The sequence below is a fragment of the Bos taurus genome, chromosome 20 (assembly GCF_002263795.3).
Source record: "Bos taurus isolate L1 Dominette 01449 registration number 42190680 breed Hereford chromosome 20, ARS-UCD2.0, whole genome shotgun sequence".
Classification (NCBI taxonomy): domain Eukaryota; kingdom Metazoa; phylum Chordata; class Mammalia; order Artiodactyla; family Bovidae; genus Bos; species Bos taurus.
The window spans coordinates 3,873,093-3,896,976 of NC_037347.1; the positions used below are offsets into that span (position 1 = coordinate 3,873,093).

At 50.0% G+C, this 23,884-nt stretch overlaps 2 protein-coding genes across 4 annotated transcripts in view; one reads left to right on the plus strand and one right to left on the minus strand.

Annotated features, from left to right (window-relative positions):
* STK10 (serine/threonine kinase 10) overlaps positions 1 to 23,884 on the minus strand; it is a 122,627-nt gene that overhangs the window by 20,877 nt on the left and 77,866 nt on the right. Inside the window, exons 8-12 of the mRNA NM_001192627.1 lie at positions 17,675 to 17,809; positions 15,374 to 15,916; positions 12,995 to 13,125; positions 7,534 to 7,657; positions 6,935 to 7,114 (exon numbers count right to left, since the gene is read on the minus strand). Of these exons, the coding sequence (NP_001179556.1) occupies positions 6,935 to 7,114; positions 7,534 to 7,657; positions 12,995 to 13,125; positions 15,374 to 15,916; positions 17,675 to 17,809 (1,113 nt within the window). The remainder of the gene's footprint in view (positions 1 to 6,934; positions 7,115 to 7,533; positions 7,658 to 12,994; positions 13,126 to 15,373; positions 15,917 to 17,674; positions 17,810 to 23,884) is intronic.
* On the plus strand, positions 17,740 to 23,089 carry LOC112442977 (integumentary mucin C.1-like). 3 transcript variants are annotated; one of them, XR_009491906.1, is made up of 3 exons: positions 17,753 to 17,831; positions 20,055 to 20,399; positions 22,707 to 23,089. XR_009491906.1 is itself a non-coding variant. In XM_059878844.1 (2 exons), the coding sequence occupies exon 2, from the start codon at positions 20,992 to 20,994 to the stop codon at positions 21,502 to 21,504; it is 513 nt and encodes a 170-aa protein (XP_059734827.1). In that variant the 5' UTR covers positions 17,740 to 17,831; positions 20,292 to 20,991; the 3' UTR covers positions 21,505 to 22,555. The 3 variants fall into 3 exon arrangements, 2 of the variants coding, with proteins under 2 accessions (XP_059734827.1, XP_059734826.1); XM_059878844.1 differs by lacking the exon at positions 22,707 to 23,089 and having other exon boundaries at positions 17,740 to 17,831; positions 20,292 to 22,555; XM_059878843.1 differs by lacking the exon at positions 22,707 to 23,089 and having other exon boundaries at positions 20,055 to 22,555.

Genomic DNA, 23,884 nt, shown 5'->3' on the forward strand with positions numbered 1-23,884 from the left:
ACCCCAAAACCTACCAGCTATCCTTTATCGTCTCTTCTTTCAGTTCTCGGGTGTTTTCTTTCATGGCTTTAGGTTTGTAATCCAAATCCTGCCCCTGTATTCTTTAGCCTTCTTTAGTCTTAGATTAGGGTTTCTCAACCTTGGCACTATTGACTTTTGGAGCCAAATAATTCTTTGTTGTGGGGGTTTCCTATGCACTATAGAATGTTAATAGCATCTCTGACCCCTACCTACTAGATGCTATAACCAGTCCTTCTCCCCAGTCATGACAACCAAAAATGTTTCTAGATATTGCCAAATATCTACATGGGGATGGACAAAAAGAGTCCCTGCTTGAGAACTACTGTCTTAGACATCCTCATAAGATATCTCAAAAATTGCATTTGTGCCACTTCACCCTCCATATCCAAGGGCTCCCCTAGATATATGGTACATAATGATAATTTAGCACCTGTCTAGAGTTTGTCAAAATGCCACTGCCAGCCCCACTCAAGGCATCATACAGTTGAAAAGACCCACTAGCTTAGAAGGGTGCTTTTCAAGCTTGATGAAGTAGTTTTCCAGGACAGATGAGAAGCAGCAGTTTAGAAAGGGTCTGGAGGTTTCTGCTAAAGGCACTGAACACTGTGAGAAGTGTTATGCCACTCAATGGAGGGAGAGAGGAAAAGGCCATCCAGAGTCGAGCCGCATGGGGCTTGGCAAAGGGGCATTTGGACCTCCTTGTAAGAAGCCGCTGAGGGCAGGGATGTACCAGCACCACTCTGACTGAGGGCTATAAAGACAGGCTCCCTATTCAATGTCAGAAATCCTGCTTTCTCATCCAACTGCCCATCTTTGGAACAGTCCCTGGACTTGTTTCCCATTCTCTCATCAGAAAAACTTATCTGGCTTTTAACTAAAATTTCCAGGGTCCTTCCAGGAGTATAATTCTGTGGCATTATAGAGATCCAGACTATTTAAGAAGTAGTTAAATCATGTTTAATGAGTTTTGCCTAGGAAGGCAAGGAAACAGGGTTCTGGAAAGATTCCCTTTAAGACTGAATCTGTTTTCACATTTAGGGGATCTAAGAAGTAAGCTACAATCGTCAACTGAGTTTCTCACAGATATTAAATGTACCGTGTGTATGGGCAATGAGAAGCATACCATCAATTCCATCCTCACAAAATATATTTATTATATTTCTATGCGCAGACATACACAGTACTGGGTTTAATTATGTGAAACAAAAACGAAGAATAAATTTTTCCCCATTCAACTAGCTTACTAATAATGATTTTTCCTATATGCATACCTTCTAAGTGCAGGAAGGTCATTAGCATGATAAATATTTCATAATAATTGCTGTAACCTTGAGAGTCCCTTGGACTGCAAGGAGATCCAACCAGTCCATCCTAAAGGAGACCAGTCCTGGGTGTTCATTGGAAGGACTGATGCTGAAGCTGAAACTCCAATACTTTGGCCACCTCATGCAAAGAGTTGACTCATTGGAAAAGACTCTGTTGCTGGGAGGGATCGGGGGCAGGAGGAGAAGGGGACGACAGAGGATGAGATGGCTGGATGGAATCACTGACTCGATGGACGTGAGTCTGAGTGAACTCCGGGAGTTGGTGATGGACAGGGAGGCCTGGCATGCTGCGATTCATGGGGTCGCAAAGAGTCGGACATGACTGAGCAACTGAACTGAACTGAACCATGAAAGAGGCCCCAGGAGGCATCTCAAGTTTTACCCTCTGTTATTGTTGTATGTCTTCTATGCCTGAGATCAAATCATGACCAGCTTTCTCACAATCAATGTGTGGTAGGGAAATGGACAGGGCGAACCCTGCCTTGCTCTGAACTGGTTAAAGAAAACTCCACACTGGGACTTCTCTGGTGGTCCAGTGATAAAGAATCCACGTGCCAATGCAGATTTGATGCCCAGTCTGGGAAGATCCCACATGCCGCGGGGCAACGAAGCTCGTGTGCCACAACTATGGAGCTGGTCGTCTAGAGCCGTGAGCCACAGCCACTGAGCCCACACGGTGCAACCACGGAAGCCTGCGCACCTGGACCCTGTGCTCTGCAACCGAGAACCCGCCACGAAGAGAAGCCCGTGCACCCAACGAGAGAGGAGCCCCACTCGCTGCAACTACAGAAAGCCCACGCACAGCAGCAAAGACCCAGCCAAAAAGAAAAGAAAGATATAAACTTGTTTAAAAAGTCCACACAGATCTGAGTATGGTGCCCCTCGCCAGCACCCACGTGTGGATTTCTCTGGTGCAGCGCTGGGCTGGCTAATGCACCCGCCGATATTTAAGTCTGCTCACCTGGGCATCCTACCCATTCCCACTTTCGTCCCTCACCCCTGCTGGTGCATCCTAACACCAATCCAAGGGCCATGGGCAGGCGGTCTCTACCCAAGCCGGCCATTCCTACTGGGCTTCACCTGCACAGAGGTGACCTTAGTAGTCAAAGAAGGCCTCTGACTATGAAGTAGGCCGTGGCAGGATACGGAACCTTTGGACACTTTGGGGGGTGTTCCGTGAAGCAGAGCCCTTCACTGGTCCCACCAGCAGGAATCCTTAGATATAACAAGGATAATGGTAAGCATGACCCGAGGGGCCACCGTGCAGTAAGTGCTTACAAGGTGCCAGGTGCCTGGCGGGCACTCTGTCATTTAGTCTGCATCTAGAACAGCCTCCCGGGCGATCCTGTCATTACCTGCTTTCACATGTAATGACAGAGGCTTGGTGAGTTTAAGCAGCTTGCCTGAGTTCAGAGTCAGCATTCCAACTTGGGTCTCTGACCCCAGGCTCCACATAAGCACTCCTCATAACGCCATTCTAACAGGACTTGCTTTTCTCTTTACAAGCTGAAGAAACCATCACTCTCCTTTACGCCCTCAGATAGACATGTAGCACGTTCTCAAACTTCTTAGAACCATGTAACTCTTCCCATGTTGACAGCCTCTTACAACAAGGGCAAGTCCGAGGACAGGGGCTGTACATGATTTGCTCATCATTGCCAAAGAGTAGAAGCTTTAAAGATATATACGGATGAACAAAACCTCAGCAATTAGCTCTGGAAACCAGAAGCAAACGCCAGCCTATGCTTTGCCTGGCTCCACCATGAAGCCAATTGAAGCCAGCAGCTCTGTTCCTGCAGGCCAGGTCCTGTCCACAAGAGCGCTTCATGGAAGGACAGGGACAGGATCACAGTCTTACTAAACAGCAGAGGCCAAAGGCACAAAGACGTCAAGCTTTTTCTTTCTGTGAAAACTTTTTGAAGAAGAACACCCAGGAAATAAGAAAATTAAAAAAACTGAACCTGAGCAGAAGTGCAAGTATCAGACCCGACACATGGCCTCAGAATTTACTGACATAGTGCAGGGAGCTCAGCTCGGTGCGCCTAGAGGGGTGGGTGGGGCGATGGCGGTGGGAGGGAGGGGGTAAATGCACATGTACAGCTGAGCCACCTCGATGTACAGGAGAAACTAAAACAGCATTGGAAAGCAACTCTACCTTGATTTAGAAAAGAAAAAGGAATTCACTGACAGGCTGAGACCGCACCCCACCCCCTCCACCAAAATCCTGGCAGCAATAAGAATTTTCAACTTTGTTAAACATCAGTGCCAGCAAAGGGAAGGAACTGTGGCAACCTCCCACTCCTTCCCATCCCAGGCCCTGCCTCCGCAGCCAGCTCTTTTTCCCACTCTTAAATCCCCACGACTCCTTCCCCACCCACACACACAAAGGGTGTGCATACAGGGCAGAGTGAGGAGCCAGGAGGAAACTGGAATTTACCTACTTCTCACCGAATGCTCACAGCATCTGTGAGAAATGCACGGTTAATAGCAATGAATCAAATGCAAACTCCCGCTTAGGAGTCACGTCTGTGCATGATTTGGCCCCTACCTGATTTTATCCCACAGTCAGCTCCCCAGCACTTCCAAATCTCCTACCACCCTGACCATTTTTCAGCTCTTCGCACACCCCAAGCTCTTTGCCATACCTCAGGGCCTTTGCATATACTATCCTACCCTCCTGGAAGCATCCTCTTAACCAGAGGATGCTGGTTAACCAGCCTATTTGCTCTCACAGCAAGTATTACTATGTAACGGGCAACGGTTTTATTTATTTAATATTGTACTTTGTTTCTCTAGCTTCCCTGGAAATTAACAAACTCCTTGAGGAACCCTATCTATTTTGTTCATCACAGTGTCCCTGGTACCCCATTCAGTGCCACACAGGTAGGTACTCAACACAATCGTCCCTGAATAACTCTCACAGTGACAGAAGACAGCCAGAACTCAGGCCAGAACTTGGGAATATCATTGGTTTGGTTCCAGATACCCACAATAAGGTGAAGATTGCAATGAAGCAAGTCCCGTGAATTTACACTATACTGTAGTCTGTTAAGTGTGTGAAAGTGAAGTTGTTCAGTCGTGTCCGACTATTTGCAACCCCATGGACTGTAGCCTACAAGGGATTTCCAGGCAAGAGTACTGGAGTGGGTTGCCATTTCCTTCTCCAGGAGATCTTCCCAACCCAGGGATTGAACCCAGGTCTCCCGCATTGTAGGCAGATGCTTTACTGTCTGAGCCACCAGGGAAGTCTTTAAGTGTGTTATTATATGCATGTCTTAAAAAACTGTATATAAGGGAAACATGTTTTATTGCTAAAAAATGCTAGTCATCATCTCAGCCTTCAGCAAATTGTAGTCCTCCTGCAAAAATAACCATCACCAATCACCATGGCAAATATAAAGTCTGAAATAGTCAAGCATTACCAAAATGTGACAGAGACAGGAAGTGAGCAAATGCTGTTGGAAAAAATGGTACAGAAAGACTTGCTCATGGGAGGGTTGCTACAAACCTTCAACTTGTAAAAAAGAAAGCACAACATCTGCTAAAGTGCAATAAAACACGGTCTGCCTGTAGCTTGTCCAAAGCCTAGCAGTTAGCTTTGAGCCACAGTGCCAAAGACTTAGAAACAAGCCTGCCTCCCAAGCCTGTGCTCCCAGCACTGGAGCTGCGATGTGTTTAGTACCAGCCCCTCCCCTCCCAACCCCACATATCTCAGCCCACAAGCCCATCTCTCAGCAGGAGGTTCAGGACCAGGGTAAGTCAAGGCCTTTGGAAGGAAAGCTATGACAAACCCAGACGGTGTTAAAAAGCAGAGACATCACTTTGCCAACAAAGGCCCATATAGTTAAAGCTGTGGTTTTTCTAGTAGTCATGCATGGATGTGAGAATTAGACCATAAAGGAGGCTGAGCACTGAAGAACTGATGCTTTCATACTGCAGCGCTGGAGAAGACTCTTGAGAGTCCTTGGACAGCAAGGAAACCAAACCAGTCCATCCTAAAGGAAATCAGTCTCGAATGTTCACTGGAAGGACGGATGCTGAAGCTGAAGCTCCAATACATTGGCCAACTGATGTAAAGAACCGACTCACTGGAAAAGACCCTGATGCTGGGGAAAGATTGAAGGCAGGAGAAGGGGACAATAAAGGATGAGATGGTTGGATGGCATCACCTACTCAATGGACGTGAATCTGAACAAACTCCGCGAGATCATGGAGGACAGAGAAGACTGGTGTGCTACAGTCTGTGGAGTTGCAAAGAGTCAGACATGACTTAGTGACTAAACAACTCAAAAAGTGGAGGCACTCACCTCAGACACAAAGGAGCATATATACAATTTTAGAAACTCAAAATTCATGCCAAAGAAACCATGAACAAAATAGCAAAAACAGACAGGATCAAGTCCTATACTTGCAGGGCTCAGCCTCATTGCCTCACACTAATCCTGGCTCTATCAGATCCTGCCTTTATTTTAAATAGCTGATAATCTGTTCATCGTGAATTTTTTTTATTTTTGACCCACCATGTGGCTTGTGGGATCTTAGTTCTCCAACCAGGGATTGAACCTGGGCCCTCAGCAGTAAAAGTGCAGAATCTCACCGCTGGACTCCCAGGGAATAACCTGTGATCAATATTTTACACTAATTTCTATTTTAAAACATTGCATCAGAATATTATTTATCTTGATTTAGGAGTTTTACTGTACCTCCTTAAGTTTTGTGCCCTAGGCAAGTTGTCTCATCACAGCCAGTGGCCCCGATTCCCACAGGCAGCCACTGGATTCAGCACATGTCATGTCCGACACAGTAAAGTCTGGGCCCTGGGCTCTGCAGGCCCCGAAAAGCACCATGGGCCGCCCCTAGAAGCTGCTCCTCCCATTCCCACCTGGAGATCGAGAGCAGCCTGGATTGGTATGCCCTGCCCTAGGTTCTACCCTCCTCGCTCCCATCCTTTCTTCTGAGGGCTCAGGAAAGAAAGTCTGGCCCAGCCTCCAAGTGTCTGGCTCCATGGGGGAGGCGTGGGCTGCTCTCTAGGACTCAGATGCCCTGCCCTGGGGCAGGCCTCCCTTCCCTTGTCTCAGGACCGTTACCTCTTTGCCACTTCCCTTTCCAGCTGGGGAAAGAGGGAGAAGAGGCACGTGTGTCCAAGCAAGGGAGCTACTCTTCTAGGAGAAGGGGGAGTCAGGCATGGAGGATGTGTGTGCACCCACCCAGGACTCAGCTCTCCTCCTGGTGACAGCATCTCAGGTTTCCCTAAGCCGCCATCCCTTCCCTCCTCTCTGCTTTCTTCCAGATCAGGCTGCTAAGCTGGGGGGATATAGAGGAAGTTGCCTGAGGCCACAAGACAAGGGCCTGCCTGGAGCCAAGTCCACGCAGAGGAAGGCAGAGCCCAAAAGACGGAGAAGGGGCTCCTGATGGCACGGCTAGGGGATGCAGATCCAGACATCCCTGGACATGCACTTTTCAGGTACATAAGCTCCTCCAAATTCCCTCTATGGCTGAGGCAAGGCTGAGCTGGAGTTTTGGTCATTTGCAACTGAGAGGGCCCTCATCCTCCCAGGACGCCCTGCTTCCGCCCAGCACGTGTTCACCTCCTTCTTCATCAGCTTGAGCTGCTCCTGGAACTTGGCATAGTCCCGCTCCTGCTCCAGGCGAATCCGCTTGGCCTCCTCCCGGCGGCGCACCGCGTGGTCTTGCTCCATCTTCTCTACTTGTTGCTTTTGCTGACGCTCCAGGTTCTCCAGCTCTATGTCAAAGAACTTCTTCTTGGCCTAGAAAGAGCAGAAAGGGAAAGTTAGAAAAGTCACCTGGGAGGGAGGTGGGGAAAGCCCAGAGGCTGTGCTCACACCTGGGCTTGAATCCCAGCTCTACTACCTCGCTGTGTGACCTGAGACAAGTCACCTAACCTCTCTGTTTCCTCAGGTGCAAAAGAAAGACCAGCGTTGTTGCGTGGGGCTCAATAAAGGCTATGTCCACTCTAGAGGCCCTCCCGTGTGGCTGAGAGCAGCACTGTGACCCGCAGGTGACACTGCGCTTACAAGTCAATACCTAATGGCATCAGGAAACCAGAGGAACTGGGAAACTGCTGTGAATCATTCTCCATGCCCAATCATCCTCACTCAGCAACTTCTGCTTAAAGAAACTAAGGAGGCAAGAAGCCCTCTGGGGGCCCATCTTTCCTCACACTCACGTTGATTTCTTGTTCAAAACGCTTATGCATTTGCTCCAGCTGCAGCTCATGCTTGCTGCTCAGTTGGGTTTGATTCCGATGTTCTTCTTTCTGGAGCAGCCGAAGCTCTCGGAGTTCCTGGCGCCTGAAGGGTAGAAAGATGCGGACATTCCAGTCAGAAAGTGTCCTCAGTGGTCACATATGTCATAGCTAAGGACGCGGAAGGCAGGGGCATAGTGAGGCATCACATGGTCCAGGACAGAGGCGAGACAAGAACTTACAACTCACACTTTATTTGATATTGATTGACAGGCAAAACATTAATAATCTTGGTATATAAAGAGTGCTTACAAATCAATATGAAAAACAGGAATATCCTAATTTTAAAAAGCGGCACAGAGCATGAACAGACATGAAGCAAAAGACAAAAAGAACATTTTAAATCATCTATATGGGTATGAAATTCAAATGAAAAACAAATACATTTTCATGAAATAGGTAAGAATATAGGGGAAACTGATTTCTTCCTACATTGCTGATATGTATAAATTGACACATTTCTGGAGGGCAATTTGTCAGTAAGGTATGTCTTTTGACATAGGTCTACTTCTGGATACTGATTCTAAAGATAGATTCATAGATATGTCCATTTCTGGATACTGATTCTAAAGAGAGATTCATAGATACACAGCAAAACTGAATAAGGATATTCACCCACTCCAATATCCTTGCCAGGAAAACCCCATGGACAGAGGAGCCTGGCAGGCTACAGTCCATGGGGTCACAAGAGTCGGACACAACAGTGACTAAACCACCACCCCGACTCTTCATGACAACGCTATTTATAATAGTACAAAGTTGGAAGCAACTTATGTGTCTGTCAATATAGATGTAATTAAATAAAATGTCTATCTGATATAATTTTATTCAATCATTAAAAATGAATTTCTAGAAGGTATAAAATTACATGGGGGGAAAAATCCATGAAAAATGCAGTAGTTCTTTATAAACAGATAGGGACTGATCTCTAAGTGAAAAAGGCAAGCTATTAAAGAGTGGGTCTATTATGCTACTGACCACCTGCTTGAAAAACAAAAAGGACCATATATTTGTGTGCACATGGGCCTGTGCAAGTTTACTTTCCTGTTTAAACACTGTTTCTGGAAGGACTGCACTGTGAAATATTAACACAAGGAAGGGAGCCGGCGGCCAGCAGAGAGTGAGTGAGGGAGGCATTGTACTTTCACCCTCTTTTCCGTTTCAAGTCTTGAACCGTGGCATTATATTACCTACTCAAAAGGTAAATACAATAAAAATTTGACCCAAATCACACAGTGTACCTTAACTTTGTAACACATTTATTGTCAACGTGTGTATGAGTGTACACCCAAAAATATACTTGTGGCATGCATGCATGCTCAGTCGTGTCTGACTTTTTGCAATCCCACGGACTAGAGCCCACCAGGCTCCTCTCTCCGTGGGATTTTCCCAGCAAGAAAACTGGAGTGCGTTGCCATTTCCTCCTCCAGGGGATCTTCCTGACCCAGGGATCGAACCTGAGTCTCCTGCGTTTCCTTCACTGGCAGGCAGATTCTTTACTACTGAGTCATCTGGGAAGCCCCCTGGTAGGATAAAGCCCAACTACCGTGTTTCTTTCTGGGCAAGTCCATTAAAAATTGGTATGTATCCTTTATATAATCAGAAAAGAAATTAAAATGATGGCAGAAAGAGCATGGGCCTCCTGGCAGGGAATGGGGATCCCTTGGCAGCCTGTGCTCTGCTCTGGTCCAGCATCTGTGGGCGCATCATGGTCACCCCCACTGCGGGCCCGCCTCCCAGCTCTGAGCAGGCAGAGCTCCCCAGGAACTGCCCACAGCAGCTGCTGGAGGGGAGGCCTCCTGCTCTCAGAGGTCAGAGAGGCCTTGTCTGAATCTTAGCTCAGCTCGTTTTCCAGCCGGGTGCCCTCAGGCAGTCACTCAGTCTTTGCATGCTCTTTCCCTGCATCTGTAAAATGGGGAGATAATCTCTTCCTCACAGGTTCTTTAAGGTTAAATGAGGTGATACATGTAGCATCAGGTGATACTGTCTGACACATGGCAACCACTCCCCAAGTGGCAACTTCTCGAATGATAACGAGGAAGAAGAGGCAAAGGCCGCCCAATCTCTGGGAAAAGCCAGAGACGCTTTATACAGGTGTGTAAGGAAGCATCTCTGGGAGCCTCTGCATTTCGGGAAGAGAGGAGGCAGGAGGCGATTTCTGAGACATGGAAATCCCGACACAAGAGGAGCTAAGGCTCGGACAGCAACTGAAAAAACAGACAGAGTAAGGTAAGCAGCCAGCTTCTGACATCACCTTCTTGACCCACCAGAGTTCTCACAAGGGAGAGGCAGGCAGAGACAGGTCAAGAACCAGCTCCAGGAACTTTAGGGGAAACCAGAAAGAACTCTGACCCAGCAGCCCCCACTTGCATGAGTGACTATCCGGTGATACTGTTCAAAACCCTACGTGGGATCCAAGCCTCCGGAAACGCTAGGACCCAGGTTCAACCAGGGACGCGGCAGAGTCTGACAGCCCGCAGCCCGGCCGGACTCACAGGGCCTTCAGACACGGCAGGCAAACAAGGGAAGGCTCGTTCTTTGCGAGCACCTCTTCTCCACCTCGGCTAAATCTCACCTTTCAAACCTGGGCAGCACCCGCTCCTCTGCTGAGGAGGCAGGTGGGGGTCCCGCCTCGGGGCCACTTTCAGATGCAGTGTGGTGGAGCTGGAATTTCACGCCCAGGAACCCAAACTGCCCAGAGGAGAGAGGACAGAAAGGAAACCCAGCCCCTGAGTCTGAAGCTCGAGGAGTGACCGTGAGAACAGAAGGCCATGTCTTCAGCCGAGAGCAAACACGACCACCCCTCCCCTGACCCGAGCCTCCCCAGCACACACGGAGGACGTGTGTGTGTGTGTGTGTGTGTGTGTGTGTGTGTGTGCGCGCGCGCGCACACCCATACGCGTGTACACAGAAACTGCGGCCACCGGACGCAAACAGCTGACTCACTAGAAAAGACTCTGATGCTGGGAAAGACTGAAGGCAACAGGAGGGGGCGGAAGAGGATGAGATGATTAGATGGTATTACTGACTCAATAGACATGAATTTAAGCCAACTCTGAGAGCCAGTGAAAGACAGGGAAGGCTGGCGTGCTGTAGTCCATGGGGTCGCAAAGACTCGGACACGACTGAGCGACTGAACAACTGAACAAGTAACGTCACCAGTGCAAAGTCTGCCTGTCATCCCCCTGGCTTCGAGAGGGGAGACGTGCCCTGACATCCAAAACTCCTTCTATCGGGCTTTGGAATGTCTGTGCTTTTTAAAGATAAGAATGTGTTTGATGTTTCAGAAGTGTCCTCCAAGCCAGTCATGAGTTGTTCCAGCAAAGGCCTGGCCTCACGGCAGCTTCGTGGCTCTGAGGCCTCTCTCCCTAGCTGCTAAGCCCCCACCTCCACCCCTGGGGAGCCCCCCAGAAAGCTTCCGGGTCCAGTGGAAACTGGTAGAATTCTCACACAGATAGATCTTCTCACCTGGGTGACCTGAGGCAAGTAAGTTCCCACCAGGAAACACTGTTTCCTCATCAACAGAACGGCCGAAATAGGGTCTCCCGAGACCCTTGGACTGCAAGGAGATCCAACCAGTCCATCCTAAAGGAGACCAGTCCTGGGTGTTTATTAGAAGGACTGATGCTGAGGCTGAAACTCCAATACTTTGGCCACCTCATGCAAAGAGTTGACTCATTGGAAAAAACCCTGATGCTGGGAGGGATTGGGGGCAGGAGGAGAAGGGGATGTCAGAGGATGAGATGGCTGGATGGCATCACTCATCACATGAGTTTGGGTGAACTCCAGGAGTTGGTGATGGACAGGGAAGCCTGGCATGCTGCGATTCATGGGGTCACAAAGAGTCAGACACAACTGAGCCACTGAACTGACTGGGGAGGGCTGTCAGGGTGCCTGGACGCCTTAAGAATGCAAAGATGACTCCGTGCAAACAACTCTACCTCACACCCTCCTGCCCACACCAACCCCTCCCGTCTTCAGCTTTGCCTCCAGAATGCATGCTGAACCCAACCTGTCCGGCCACACCTTCCCTCTGTCTGGCCACCGTCCTGGCCAGGGTGTCCCTGCATCCCTGCTTCAGTCCTGCCCCCTCTATAGCCCAGACTTGGATGACAGCAGAGTCGGCTTTTAAAAGGGACATTACAGCTGGTCACTCTCCAGATGCTTCATTCCAGTTGTTTTTTTGTTGTAGAATCGCTAAGTCGTGTCTGACTCTTTGCGACCCCATGGACTGCAGCACACCAGGCTTCCCTGTCCTTAACCGTTTTCCAGAGTTTGCTCAAACTCGTCCATTGAGTCCGTGATGCCATCCAACCATCTCATCCCCTGTTGTCCCCTTCTCCTCCTGCCCTCAATCTTTCCCAGCATCAGGGTCTTTTCCAATGAGTCAGCTCTTCACATCAGGTAGCCAAAGTATTGGAGCTTCAGCATCAGTCCCTCCACTGGGGATGAAACCTACGTTTCTCCACCCCTGCCCGTGGACTGACATGACCTGGACCCTGTGGGCCCTGGGGATGACTCCGCATCCTCTCCCTCCAACTCCACACTCCAGCTCTGCCCTCTCAGGTCCCTGAACAAGCCTTGGCTTTGGAGTTCCTGCCATGGTCTCCCGGCTCTGCCACTGGCTGGCTCCTCTGAACCCTCTGCTCTGCTCAGGGGATTTCCTGCCAGGCAAGGCCCCCCACCCCTAGCCCAGTGGCCACTCCCCCATCAGCCATTATTCCCTCCACAGCATGAACTACAGTTGGGAATTATCTTGAGTGCTATTTGTGGGCCTATGAGGTGTAAGTTCTACAATAGCCACACCTCCATTATCTGGGTCATCAATGTGTCCCCCAACCTGGTGAGGGGGTGTGGATATATCAGTGAATGGATGGCTGGCTAGCTGGAGGGGAGGCTGGAGGAATGCGTGGATAGGGAGCTGAGTGGGTGCGTAGGTGATGGGTGGGTGGGTGACTAGAGGATGGGTTAGAGGATGGAGGGACGGGTGTGTGGATGGACGGATGAATGAATGAGTGGGTAGAGGGGTGGGCTGATGAGTGGACAAATAAATGGAAGGGGAGGGAAGTGGATGAAGAGGTGGGTGGGTATATGGAGGAGGGAGGTGAGTTAGGGAATACAGGGTCTCGGACAAAGCCAGCTTCTTTTAGTGTCCCTGATTCCACACTTAATGCTATAGACAGACAGACAGTTCTTTTTTGGCAGCGTAGCAGGTGAGATCTTAGGTCCCTGACCATGGATTGAATCTGTGCCCGTACAGTTGGAGCACAGAGCCCGAAACACTGGACTGCCAGGGAAGTCTCAGTTCTTGCACCAGAAAGACCCAAATCTCCCGTCTCATCCCTACCCTGTTACGGCCGTCAGCAGCCCCTCCCAGCCTCACCTGAGGAATCGCATCTCCTCGTCCTTCTTCTCATCCTCGCTGATGATCTTGGAGGTGGTAATGCTCACCTCCACGCCATCCACAACAAACTTGCGTGTCCTCTTCAGGGTCTTATTGTGCAGCCTTGAGTCCTGGCCAGGGAAGATCATTAGGCAAAGCTCAACATTACAGCCATGAATCCATGGGTGGCCCAGTCTCAGCCCAGTCCAGGAAGGAGGTGACTGTCCATGGTTCCCCGCGTGCCTCAAGCTTCTCAACCTGGAGGCCTGAGTCTCTGAGGTTAGGCCTCTTCCTCTCCCTGACCTCACCCTTCGGACACTGCCCAGCCTCTGCCTGCTGACCACCAGCATTCTCTCACACACAGGGCGCAGCAGCCAAGCGAACTGGGTTCCGACTCTCCTTCTACACCTCCTGGCCCTGTGACCCTGGGCAAGCCCCTTGTCCTGCCCAAGCCTCAGCTTCCTCAACCTGTCAGAGCAGACAAGCAGTGCTTGCCCCCCAGGTTGTTCTGAAGATGCAGTGAAGGAGGGGCGGGTGGAATGCAATAGCACCTGGGTCATGACAAGGGCTCAACACTTGATATTTATTTCTGACAGTTGCTATTGCAGACCACAATCGCTTATCTTCAATGCCAAAATCCAAGGAGCCTGGAAAACCAGAGTTCAGAACTATGTTGGCAGCCAAGCCTAACCTGACCTGAACTCCACAGGAGGCCACAGCCCTCTGGAGCCACCCTGAGATTACTCGTATCTTTGTCTTTACCTTTTCCTATGCATAATCATGCCCCTCACCTGTGATCGCTTACACAGTGCTGCCAGAACTCCTGGAGGCATTTAAACACCCTTTGAACATACTCTATCCTGACTTAGATGAGCCTGTGGGTCTGCACTGGAGTCCTCACGGCATCTCCTTCTCCAACTCCTCCCCTGGCTCCAGAGGCCCTTCCTGGTGGAGCCCAGCCTGGCCTTTCCAGCATCTCCCTACGGCAGTCCCTCCTGTGCCCCAGGACTCAATTCAGGATGAGTCAGACTAGCAACCAGGAAGAGGCTAGCCGGAGATGGCAAGGGAGAAAGGCCTGGGGTCCCGGTCACAGGGCCTCTGCAAGGGGGTAACAGACTCCCTGTGAAACCAAGGGCGCTGACGCAGCCAGGCGCTCTTATCAGAGCAGCTGTGTTCCCTGACTCACTGCCAGCCCTCCAGTAAAGGGATCCTCTCAACACCCTCGAGGAGAGGCGAGGTGGACCAGACTTAAAAAAAAAAATTCTTTTTTTTTCTAACCCTTAGTGTCTTTCCAAGAAGAGAAGGGACAGAAACCGTGTCCTAAGGCCCTGATGCTTCTTACACCTAAAAGCTGCTGCCCTTTCTGCTAGTCCTGTTCTATTTGTCTGATATTCTCACTTTAAAAAGTTAGCTTTTAGTTTTGTGCTTGCCTTTAATGTACTAGCTTTAAATGTAATATGATCTAATCTATTCAATTTTTTGGTGTGATTTCTCTCCCCCACTCCACCCCACCCCCCAAAAGAAAAAAGAAACGCGCTTTCTTTCTGTTCCCAAAGGCAACTGCAACAGCTGGCTGCTTCTCCTTTTTCCTTCTTTCATTTGGGCCAAAATTTTTGAGTCTCTGCTGTGTGGTTTTCAAACAAAAAGGCTGCAAAACGTTTCCTAAATTCAGCCTTGGTTGGGGGTGAGGTTCTTGGGGCGGCCAATCAGGTGACCAAAGGTGAGTTCGCGAACATCTCATGATCTGTGGGAGCGGGCCGGGGAAGGGTCAGGCCTCCCTGAGAGAAAGAGGCCACACAGCCAGCAGCCAGGACACTGTGACACGCGGGGTCCAGAGCGCAGAGGCTGGGGTCTGCCCAGCTCCCCACCTGCCACCTGAGGCTCTGTTTGCCGGGCTGTACTCAGCGATACGGCTCCTTTTAGGCATTTTGCAGCACAGGCCTTGCGTTGAGCTCTGAAGTGCAGTGGCTAGAGTCGCTCATAACGCCGCTCCCCCTCAGAACAGCCATGAGCCCACTCCCTTCCGCTGACTCTATCAGCAAATGGACCACACAGCCGGTCCACAAGTCAGAGAGCTTTCACTTCCAGAATTCTCTCTCCCTAGTTTGACCAAGGCCTTTAACCAAACCCAATTTAAATAGAACCCCAAACTGAAATTAAAACCCAAACCTACAGCCTGACATGACTTAACCCCAGACTGAACTCAAGATATCTGGGGGATTAAACAGCGATTCAAACAAAAGGCTCCTAAGAAAGAGAAATCTCATGAACCACTTAAAATGCAAGGCAGCCACCGGATGCTCTCACAACCCAACATTGAGCAGCAGCAACTTCTGCAGAATGCCTGCCCCGAGCCCGCAGCGCAAGAGGTGAGGTTACCTTGATGGACAGAGAGCCCGACTCCTTGTTCACGGACATGTCTGCTGACAGGGAGGTGCCGAAGTCCGTGCTCCCAGAGGTGGAGACGCTGCCACAATCTGAGTCCCTCTTGGAAAGGCTCTGTGCCCCCGGGGTGGGGAGCTCCAGACTGCCATTGGTCAGCTCGCTGCGCAAGGTCTCCAGGGCGCTGCTGTTGGGACGGCTCTGGCTTGCTTTCTGGGACCTGCTGGCCGCTGGACTGAGGTCTCCACCCTGGTCAGCGGCTTGCTTCTCCTCGGACACCTGAATTCTGGCACCCATGGACACTGGTCGGAACTTCCGGAGGGGCACAGGCACCGCCTGGCCATTCTCGTTTCCAGGGGCCACATCCAGGGGGCTGGTGGCCGGGAGGGCCCCGTGCCCAGGGGGCTCGCTGGGCCCATTCGCACCATCCTGAGGCTGGCTGGGAGGTGGTGGGGTGAAAGGTGATTCTTTGAGAAGTTTGTCCGCATCAATGCTCAGCTGACTCACCTCGGAGGAGTCTCGAGTGTGGTTCTCCAGAGGCTAGGAAAAAACAGACAGTCAAGGCCACGGGCCTGTGTGTCTGAGCAACAGTCAGAGACGCAGCGAGGCTGGACAGTCAGACACCCACAACGTTCGGAAGAGGGCCAGGGAGGTCTCATAGGCGCCTCTCTAGTGAGCCACAGTCCTCCCCACTCCCTGCTGCCCAGCCAACAATAAAATTACCACTTGCTTTCAAGAACAGGTATTCCTCCTAGGAGTGGAGGCAACCGCGGCCAGATAGATAGCTCGGGTCCTGTCTAAAGCGGGCAGCAGCTACCATGCTCCAGCCAATCATGAAAGCCTGGAAAAACTGGGTCCCCTGAGCCCAGACCTTCCAATTTTTCAAGACAAGCTGGAATCTGGAGTTTTACATGCCATCTCCCAATTTTTAGATGGCAACTAATTCAAATTTTTTAAAAGTCACAGAAAGGCCAAGCCAAACTAATCCAGAGGCTAGATTTCCGTCTATTAACCACTATGTTTTCTATGTTTTGTTTTTGTGTTTTAGAGCTTTTGGGGGGTAGAAGTACTGAAAATGTTGTTACTGTGAAATAGAACAAGGATTTCTGCAGAGGAAACATAAACGTCCCCCTTAATGAATAAAGTAAACACCCACGTAGCCACCTTCCAGGTCAAGAGTGGGACACATCCCAGACCTGAGACCCTCCCCTTGTCCAGCAGGGTCTCCCTGTGTCCAGACGCCCCTTGACATTGTCCTGACCTTGACCTCTAAGTGTTATAGGTTAGTTATAGGATTTACACACCAGCTCCGGCTCCTCCCAGGAATGAACTGCACTTGAGGAAGTGCTATATAATCCTTCCCAAACAGACAGGTCTGGACAAGCCTTGCTAGGTCCACAGCACCACCTGGACACTAAGTCTCCCCTCCTGGAGGAAGCTGTCCCCAAATGACTAGACCAGGGATCCGAAAGTGGCAGTTCAGGACAGAATCCAGCCCACAGATGAGTTTTGTTTGGCTCAAATGTTTTGTAAAAATTTAAATTAGCTTTACGGCTCCCTGGTGGCTCAGAGGGCAAAGTATCTGCCGGCAATGCAGGAGACTCGATTTCAGTCCCTAGGTTGGGAAGACTCCCTGGAGAAGCGAATGGGCAGTCCACTCCAGTATTCTTGCCTGGAGAATCCCAGGGTCAGAGGAGTCTCAAGGGCTACAAGTCCATGGGACTGCAAAGAGTCGGACATGACTGAGTGGCTAACACAAATGTTTTGTAAAAAGTTTAAGTTAGCTTTAATTTAAATTTACACTCAGCCAAGTGCCGAAGCTGCAGATGGGTTACAAGCGTGCCAAGACATGGGTCCCCTGGGCCCTCGCGATGGCCAGACAGGGTCTGGGGTGCTCGGAGCCCCTCGGCCTGTTGCCTCTGATCACAGGCAGCCTTTCCATGCACTGAGCCCACCGTGTGCTACACACATCCTCATTCCGTATGTGCGTCACGACAGGGAGCAGGCTGGGAAGCAAAAGGAGTCCACCACCAACTTTTAAAACCTGGAAAATCCCACAGAAAATTCCAATTCCGGGTCTTCCCTGAAAATTATAGGATTTGGCCAACACACCCTGCAGCCTCATCCCGGCCCTTGTGCTGTCTTACGTAACCGGTGGCGTGGGAGCCTGTGACCTCTGAGCTGGGAAAGAACAGAAAGGAACCTCTCCTGCGCCTCCCGGTGCCCTTCCGCCCCAGCTGAGGGATGCGGGGACCCCATCCCTCCCCAGTGCTCCCCGGCACTCCCTGATCTCCTTACAGAGGCAGCCTCCACCGCATCCTCCTCATCCCCCTCATCTCGGCCGTCTTCAATCTCCTCCATCACTTCAGCCTTGGCCTCGGCCACCAGCTCCCGCAGGGCCTTGTTGCTGGTGACGCTGCTGACGAAGGGATGCTGAGAAGGGCAAGACAGCTGGGTGAGAATCACAGCGGGCGAGGGCGGGGGTGGTGAGGAGGGGCACCCAAGGCCGGGGAAGGCGATCCCCCAGGCAGAGGGGGCTGGCAGCATCCCTCAGGGAGATGTGAACTTGAACTTGGTCAGGCAGACCCAGAGGCAGCTCAGAAAGTCCTGTGTGTGGTGAAAGAGGGCAAATGCCAGCTCCGCTGCTCACTAGCTGTGTGACCCTGAGCAGGTCCCTTTCCCTCTCTGAGTTTCGGGAGCCTCACCTCTGCATGGAGAAAATCATAGCAAACCCACAGGGATGGTATGAGGGTGGAAGGAGATCAAGCACAGAGAGGAGTTTAGCCCAAAGTGGGAGCAAAAAATAATGTTTCAGGAGGGTTATTTGTGTTTGTTAATTTATTTTTCTTTTTTATTTTTTTGGCCATGCCATGTGGCTTGTGGGATTTCAGTTCCCTGACTAGGGATTGAACCTGGGCCCTCAGCAGTGAATGCATGGAATCTTAACCACTGGACTGCAGGGAATTCCCTGTTAATTTACTTCTTAAAAAGATTTTAAAGGTGTAGTTTTAAAAATATTGGCTTCCCTGGTGGCTCAGTCAGTAAAGAACTGCCTGCAATGCAGGAGACTGCTTGTAATGCAAGAAACCCAGTATATGCACATACAGAGTATAATATATAATATCTAGTATGCACACACAGAATACAATATATAATATCTAGTGTGCACACACAGAGTACGATATATAATATCTAGCGTGCACAGAGTACGATATACAATATCCAGCATGCACACACAGAGTACCATATACAATATCCAGCGTGCACACACAGAGTACCATATACAATATCCAGCGTGCACACACAGAGTACCATATACAATATCCAGCGTGCACACACAGAGTACCATATATAATATCTAGTGTGCACACACAGAGTATAATATATAATATACAATATAATATATAGTATGTACATACATATACACACACACACTTTATTGAGGAATTACACACAGGAAAGTTCACAAATCATTAAGTTCAGTGACTTTTTCCATATATACAGACTTAGTATAACCACCACCCAGCTCAAGACACAGAACATTTCCATCACTTCAGGAAGGTCCCCATCCCCCTTGCAGTCAAACCCACTGCTCTCAGCCGTCAAGCTCCAGAGACTAGTTTTGCTTGTTATTTACCTCCATCTGAACAGAATCCCAAAATACGTAGTCTTTTGTAGTTGGCTTTCTTCACTCAACACAACTAAGCTGAGACTATGAGATTCCCCTACCTTGTTGCATGTTAGTAAACGGTTCCTTTTCTAATTTTTTTAAAACTTATTTTATTTTTTCAAATTTTGCGGCCATAGCACGTGGTATGCAGGATCTTAGTTCCCCAACCAGGGATCAAATTCATGCCCCCTACAAGGGAAGCAAGGATTCCTAACCACTGGGATGACTGCCAGGGAAGTCTGATTGTTCCTTTTTGATTCCTGGGCAGCATTCTATCGCATGACAATGGCACAGCCGTTTATTCTTTCTGCAGCTGATGGCCGCTTCTGTTTTAATAAAGCTGCTATGGAAATGCTTGTATAGGTCTTGGGTTTTGCAAAATCTTGAGGCCAAGTGGTATATGTTATATTCTGAGGCATTTTCAGAAATGTCACATCTCTAAAAAGTGAAAGTTATTTCATGGTCCGTGGGATACACCCAAGCTTTTAAGGCCTCAGTAGATGGTAAACGAGCCTGAAGATCTCCCTACTGCAAGTCTGCACTGCATCAGGGTGTGGAAAGGGACGCGGGAGTCCTCAATTTCCCACACTCACCCAGGGCCGCTGAGAAAGGCACAGTGGCTCCCTGTGGTCCATGGCTAAGTCTCTGAGCTCCCAAAGCAGGGGGCCCAGGTTCGACCCCTGGTCAGGGAACTAGGTCCCACATAACACAACTAAAGGCCTGGCGCGGCCCAATAAATAAAAATAATTTTTTTAAAAAAAGAAAGGCATGTTAGGAGTGGTCATTAAATTGGAATTCGCTCATTTGAAATTTGCAGGAAGGCTCCAATGAAACTCACCGTTCTTACTGTCAGAAAATTTATCACTGGAGCAACAGTGTCAACAGGATTGCAGGGTAATATCTAAATGACTAAAGAGAATAAATTGTCTAGCACCCTGAAAACACATTCACCACAGATAGGTCTACTACAGACCATTCTTATCTGCTTATTCGCTTTTATCTGTTTAGTTCATTTGTGAACAGCCAGAAGCAATACCTGTTCACCCGGGGACCTGACCCTGCACACCAGAAACCAACGCCACTCACTCCTGTTAGAGAGCTCTGGCGTTCAGATTGCTCTAAACCAGCTGGACTTCCTCCAGTTAGTACCAGCTTTGAAAGGCATGAAGAATTTAATTTCTCATCCTTCTCTCCCACACCCCTCTTCATTCGTCGATTCACGCCTCGGTCCCATGTTGAGGCCAGCGACGTGCCAGGTGCTGAAAAAGGCCAAACAAGCAGACAGGCAAGGTCCCTGGCCTCGGGAAAGACGATGGGCATGTCACCAGATGACAAGAACATTTTTCAGATCAGGTAAGAGGACAGTGTGAGGCTGGAGGAACATGGGCCTGGGCTGGGGTGCTGGGGGTGGGGTGGAGTCTGCTTAGGTCAGAGGGGCCCCCTTGGGAGGGGACACTCAAGGTGAGACCTGAGGGGATGTAAAGGGGCCGCCGACCAGGGAAATATCTGGGCACAGAGAATTCCAGGCAGGAGCATAAGCGAGTACAAAGGCTACAGCAAAACAGTGCTGTAAACAGGGACCCTTCAGAGGCGTCACTCCAGCAGCCGAGCGGCTCGGAAAGGTCTTGAGTGGGATGTTAATAAGAGCTGACTCATTTGAAAAGACCTGGATGCTGGGAAAGATTGAGGGCAGGAGGAGAAGGGGACGACAGAGGATGAGATGGTTGGATGGTATCACTGACTCAATGATGCCATGGTTGGATGGCATCACTGACTCAGTGGACATGGGTTTGGGTGGACTCTGGGAGTTGGTGATGGACAGGGAGGCCTGGCGTGCTGTGGTTCATGGTGTCGCAGAGTCGGACACAGCTGAGCAACTGAACTGAGCTGAGGGAAGCAGGAGAGTATAGCAGTGAACACTGTGGGCTCTACACTTGAGACCAGGATGCCTGGGGTAAAATCCCACTTCCAACAACTTGGACAAGTCAACCTCTCAGAGCCTCAGTTTGCTTATCTGTACCCTAGGAATAATAGTATGGATGTTCTAAGCATTGTAGTAAGAGCTCAAAATATGGCTCAAAAAATCATCTGCATAAGCATCACCACCATCATCCTCATCTCCAGCACCATCACCACCACCACCATCACCACTATCATCACCACCACCACCACCATCATCACCACCACCACCACCATCATCACCACCACCACCATCACCACCACCATCATCACCACCACCACCACCATCATCACCACCATCACCACCACCACCACCACCACCACCACCATCACCATCACCACCACCACCACCACCACCACCACCACCATCACCACCACCACCACAACCACCATCACCACCACCATCATCACCACCATCATCACCATCACCACCACCACCACCACCACCATCATCACCATCACCACCATCAGGAGAACCACAATCAGAGAAGCCTGTTAGCGCCAGTCTGCCCTCCCAGCCATTCCCGTTCCCTCCTGCATCCCCACAGAGCACAGTGCTTCAGAACTGAGGATGAGAATCAGATCCCAAATGTTCCCAAGCTTCACATTGCACAACCTCACACATGTGAACTTGAGCAAGAAGCCACGGGACACTTCCCTGCAGTGGCTGAAGCAGATGCAGCAGAAACAAATAACGCAGACACAGGCTTCTGGAAATACCAGGTTTTCATCAAGCCACATCACATATTGACCAAATTAGTGGTTCTTCAGCTTGGCCAGAAGCTGTGTTTTCTTGAAGCTGAACATCTGCTCCATGGCCTCCCTTGAGTACCCCGGAGTCTTTAGGAAGTGGAGGGGGAACTGTGGGGAAGAAAGCTTCTGATGAGGGGCAGGCGAGCAGGGCCACTCCCGTGGACCCCAAGCTCCTGGAATCCCCGGGCAAGCGAGGCTGGCAGATGGAGCAGGCCCTCCTGTCTGATGAGGCCCAGAAGACTGCTTTGTAAACTGCTCTGGGACACAAAGCACACACACACCCCCGCCACTGACCCAGCTCTGTCACCTCCGGGATGTGTTTAAAAGGAGAGACAGCATGCAGCACCGGAAGGCGTGGGACCTTCCCCGACGGCCAGCACGCTGTGCACCACCTGGGGACAGGCTCATCTGGGCACAGGGTCCCTGGAAAGGTGCTCAGGTGCCCCCGAGAAAGACCTGGACCAGAGGGGACGCAGCAGTCTGCTCCTTCAGGACGAGGACAGCTACTCTGTGCTGTCTCTGAGGCGAGCCCCATGATGCCGCAAAGCTTACCAACTGGCACCCAGCATCCAGCCAGGACCTCTCTTGCCATCTGCATAGTCAACCTTCCAAGACATTGAGCCCAGTTTTCCTCTGTGTACTTAAAAATCATCAGCCGGGAACTTCCCTGGTCCAAGGGTTAAGACTCTGCCTTCAATGTAGGCAGCATGGGTTAGATGCCTGGTCAGGGAACTAAGATCTCATATGCCAAACAGTGTGACCAAATGAAAAAAGAAAATTAAAACAAAAAAAGAAACCACCAACTGGGATATCCCACACTCCAAGACTAGCTTTAAAAAATGTCTAATAATACTTCCAAGTTTTCAGGTGTCGGTATTTTTCCTTCATTCTCCTTTCCCCACCTCCTAACTTTCCTCCTTCTCTTCTCTCTCTCCTTCATTCGTTCAGAGAGGCAGCTTACTAGAGTGGTCAAATGAACAGGTTTGGAACCAGATGACCAGAAATCAGCTCTGTCGCTTACATGCTGTGTGACCTTCTGCAGGCTACTTGACCTCTCTGTGCCTCAGTTTCTTATCATCTGTTTGATGGAGATCCAAACAATACCTACTTCACAGAGTTGTTACGAAGATTAAATGAGTTAACATTTGTAAACATTTAGAATCGAACCTGGCATGGGAAAAAGCTTACATAACAGTTTACTAAGTAAAAATAAATATATTTAGCAAATATTTAGGCGAAGGCCCTCTCATACCAGGCACTGTTCTGGATGACTGGGGCACACTGGTGAAAAAAACAAAACAAAACAAAAGCTGCTGTCCCCAGGGAGCTGACACGCTGGTCAGGGTGACCAACAATAAACCTGATACACAAGTTATATACTCTAAGTGCTATGTGCCACGGAGAACTAAAGTGGTGCAGGAAGACTGCCCTGCTGGTCCAGTGACGAGAATCCGCCTTCTAATGCAGCAGACACAGGTTCAGTTCCTGGTTGGGGAACCAAGACCCCACGTGCCTCAACTAAGACCCAATGCAGCGCCCCCTCCAAAAAAAAGGTAGGGCACAGGACGGAGAGTTAGGAACGTGAGGGGTGCGGGTGGTTTGCAGTTTTAAATAGAACACTGGGGGAGGCCTCACTGAGAAGCTGCCATGTGAGCAATGATTTGAAGAAAGGAAAGAGGTGGGGGTGTCTACGGGAAGAGCAGCCCAGGCATAGCAGACAGCCAGCGCAAAGGCCCTGAGGCGGGAGGGCGCCTGGAGTGTCAGCAAGGAGGCTGGTTGGCTGGGGAAGAGGGAGGGGGTAAGAGAGAGACAGATCCGAGGGATCAAGGTGAGATGGGCAGACCATGCAGGACCCTGCAGGTCACTGAGACTCGGGATTTTATCCTGAGTAAGATGGAGTCTCAAGCGGCGTGGACTCAGGAGGTATAGGAGTTCCCTTGTGCTTTTCCCTCAGCTACAATGGAGGTGGTGAGAAGTGGTTGGATTCTGGGCATGTTCAGAAGGCAGGGATGACGGGACTCCCTGGTAGAATGGATACAGAGTGTGTGAGAAAGACCGGGTAATCCCTCTGAGAAGATGACTGCAAGGTTTGGGGCCTGACTGCTGGCAAGGTGGGGCTGCCATCA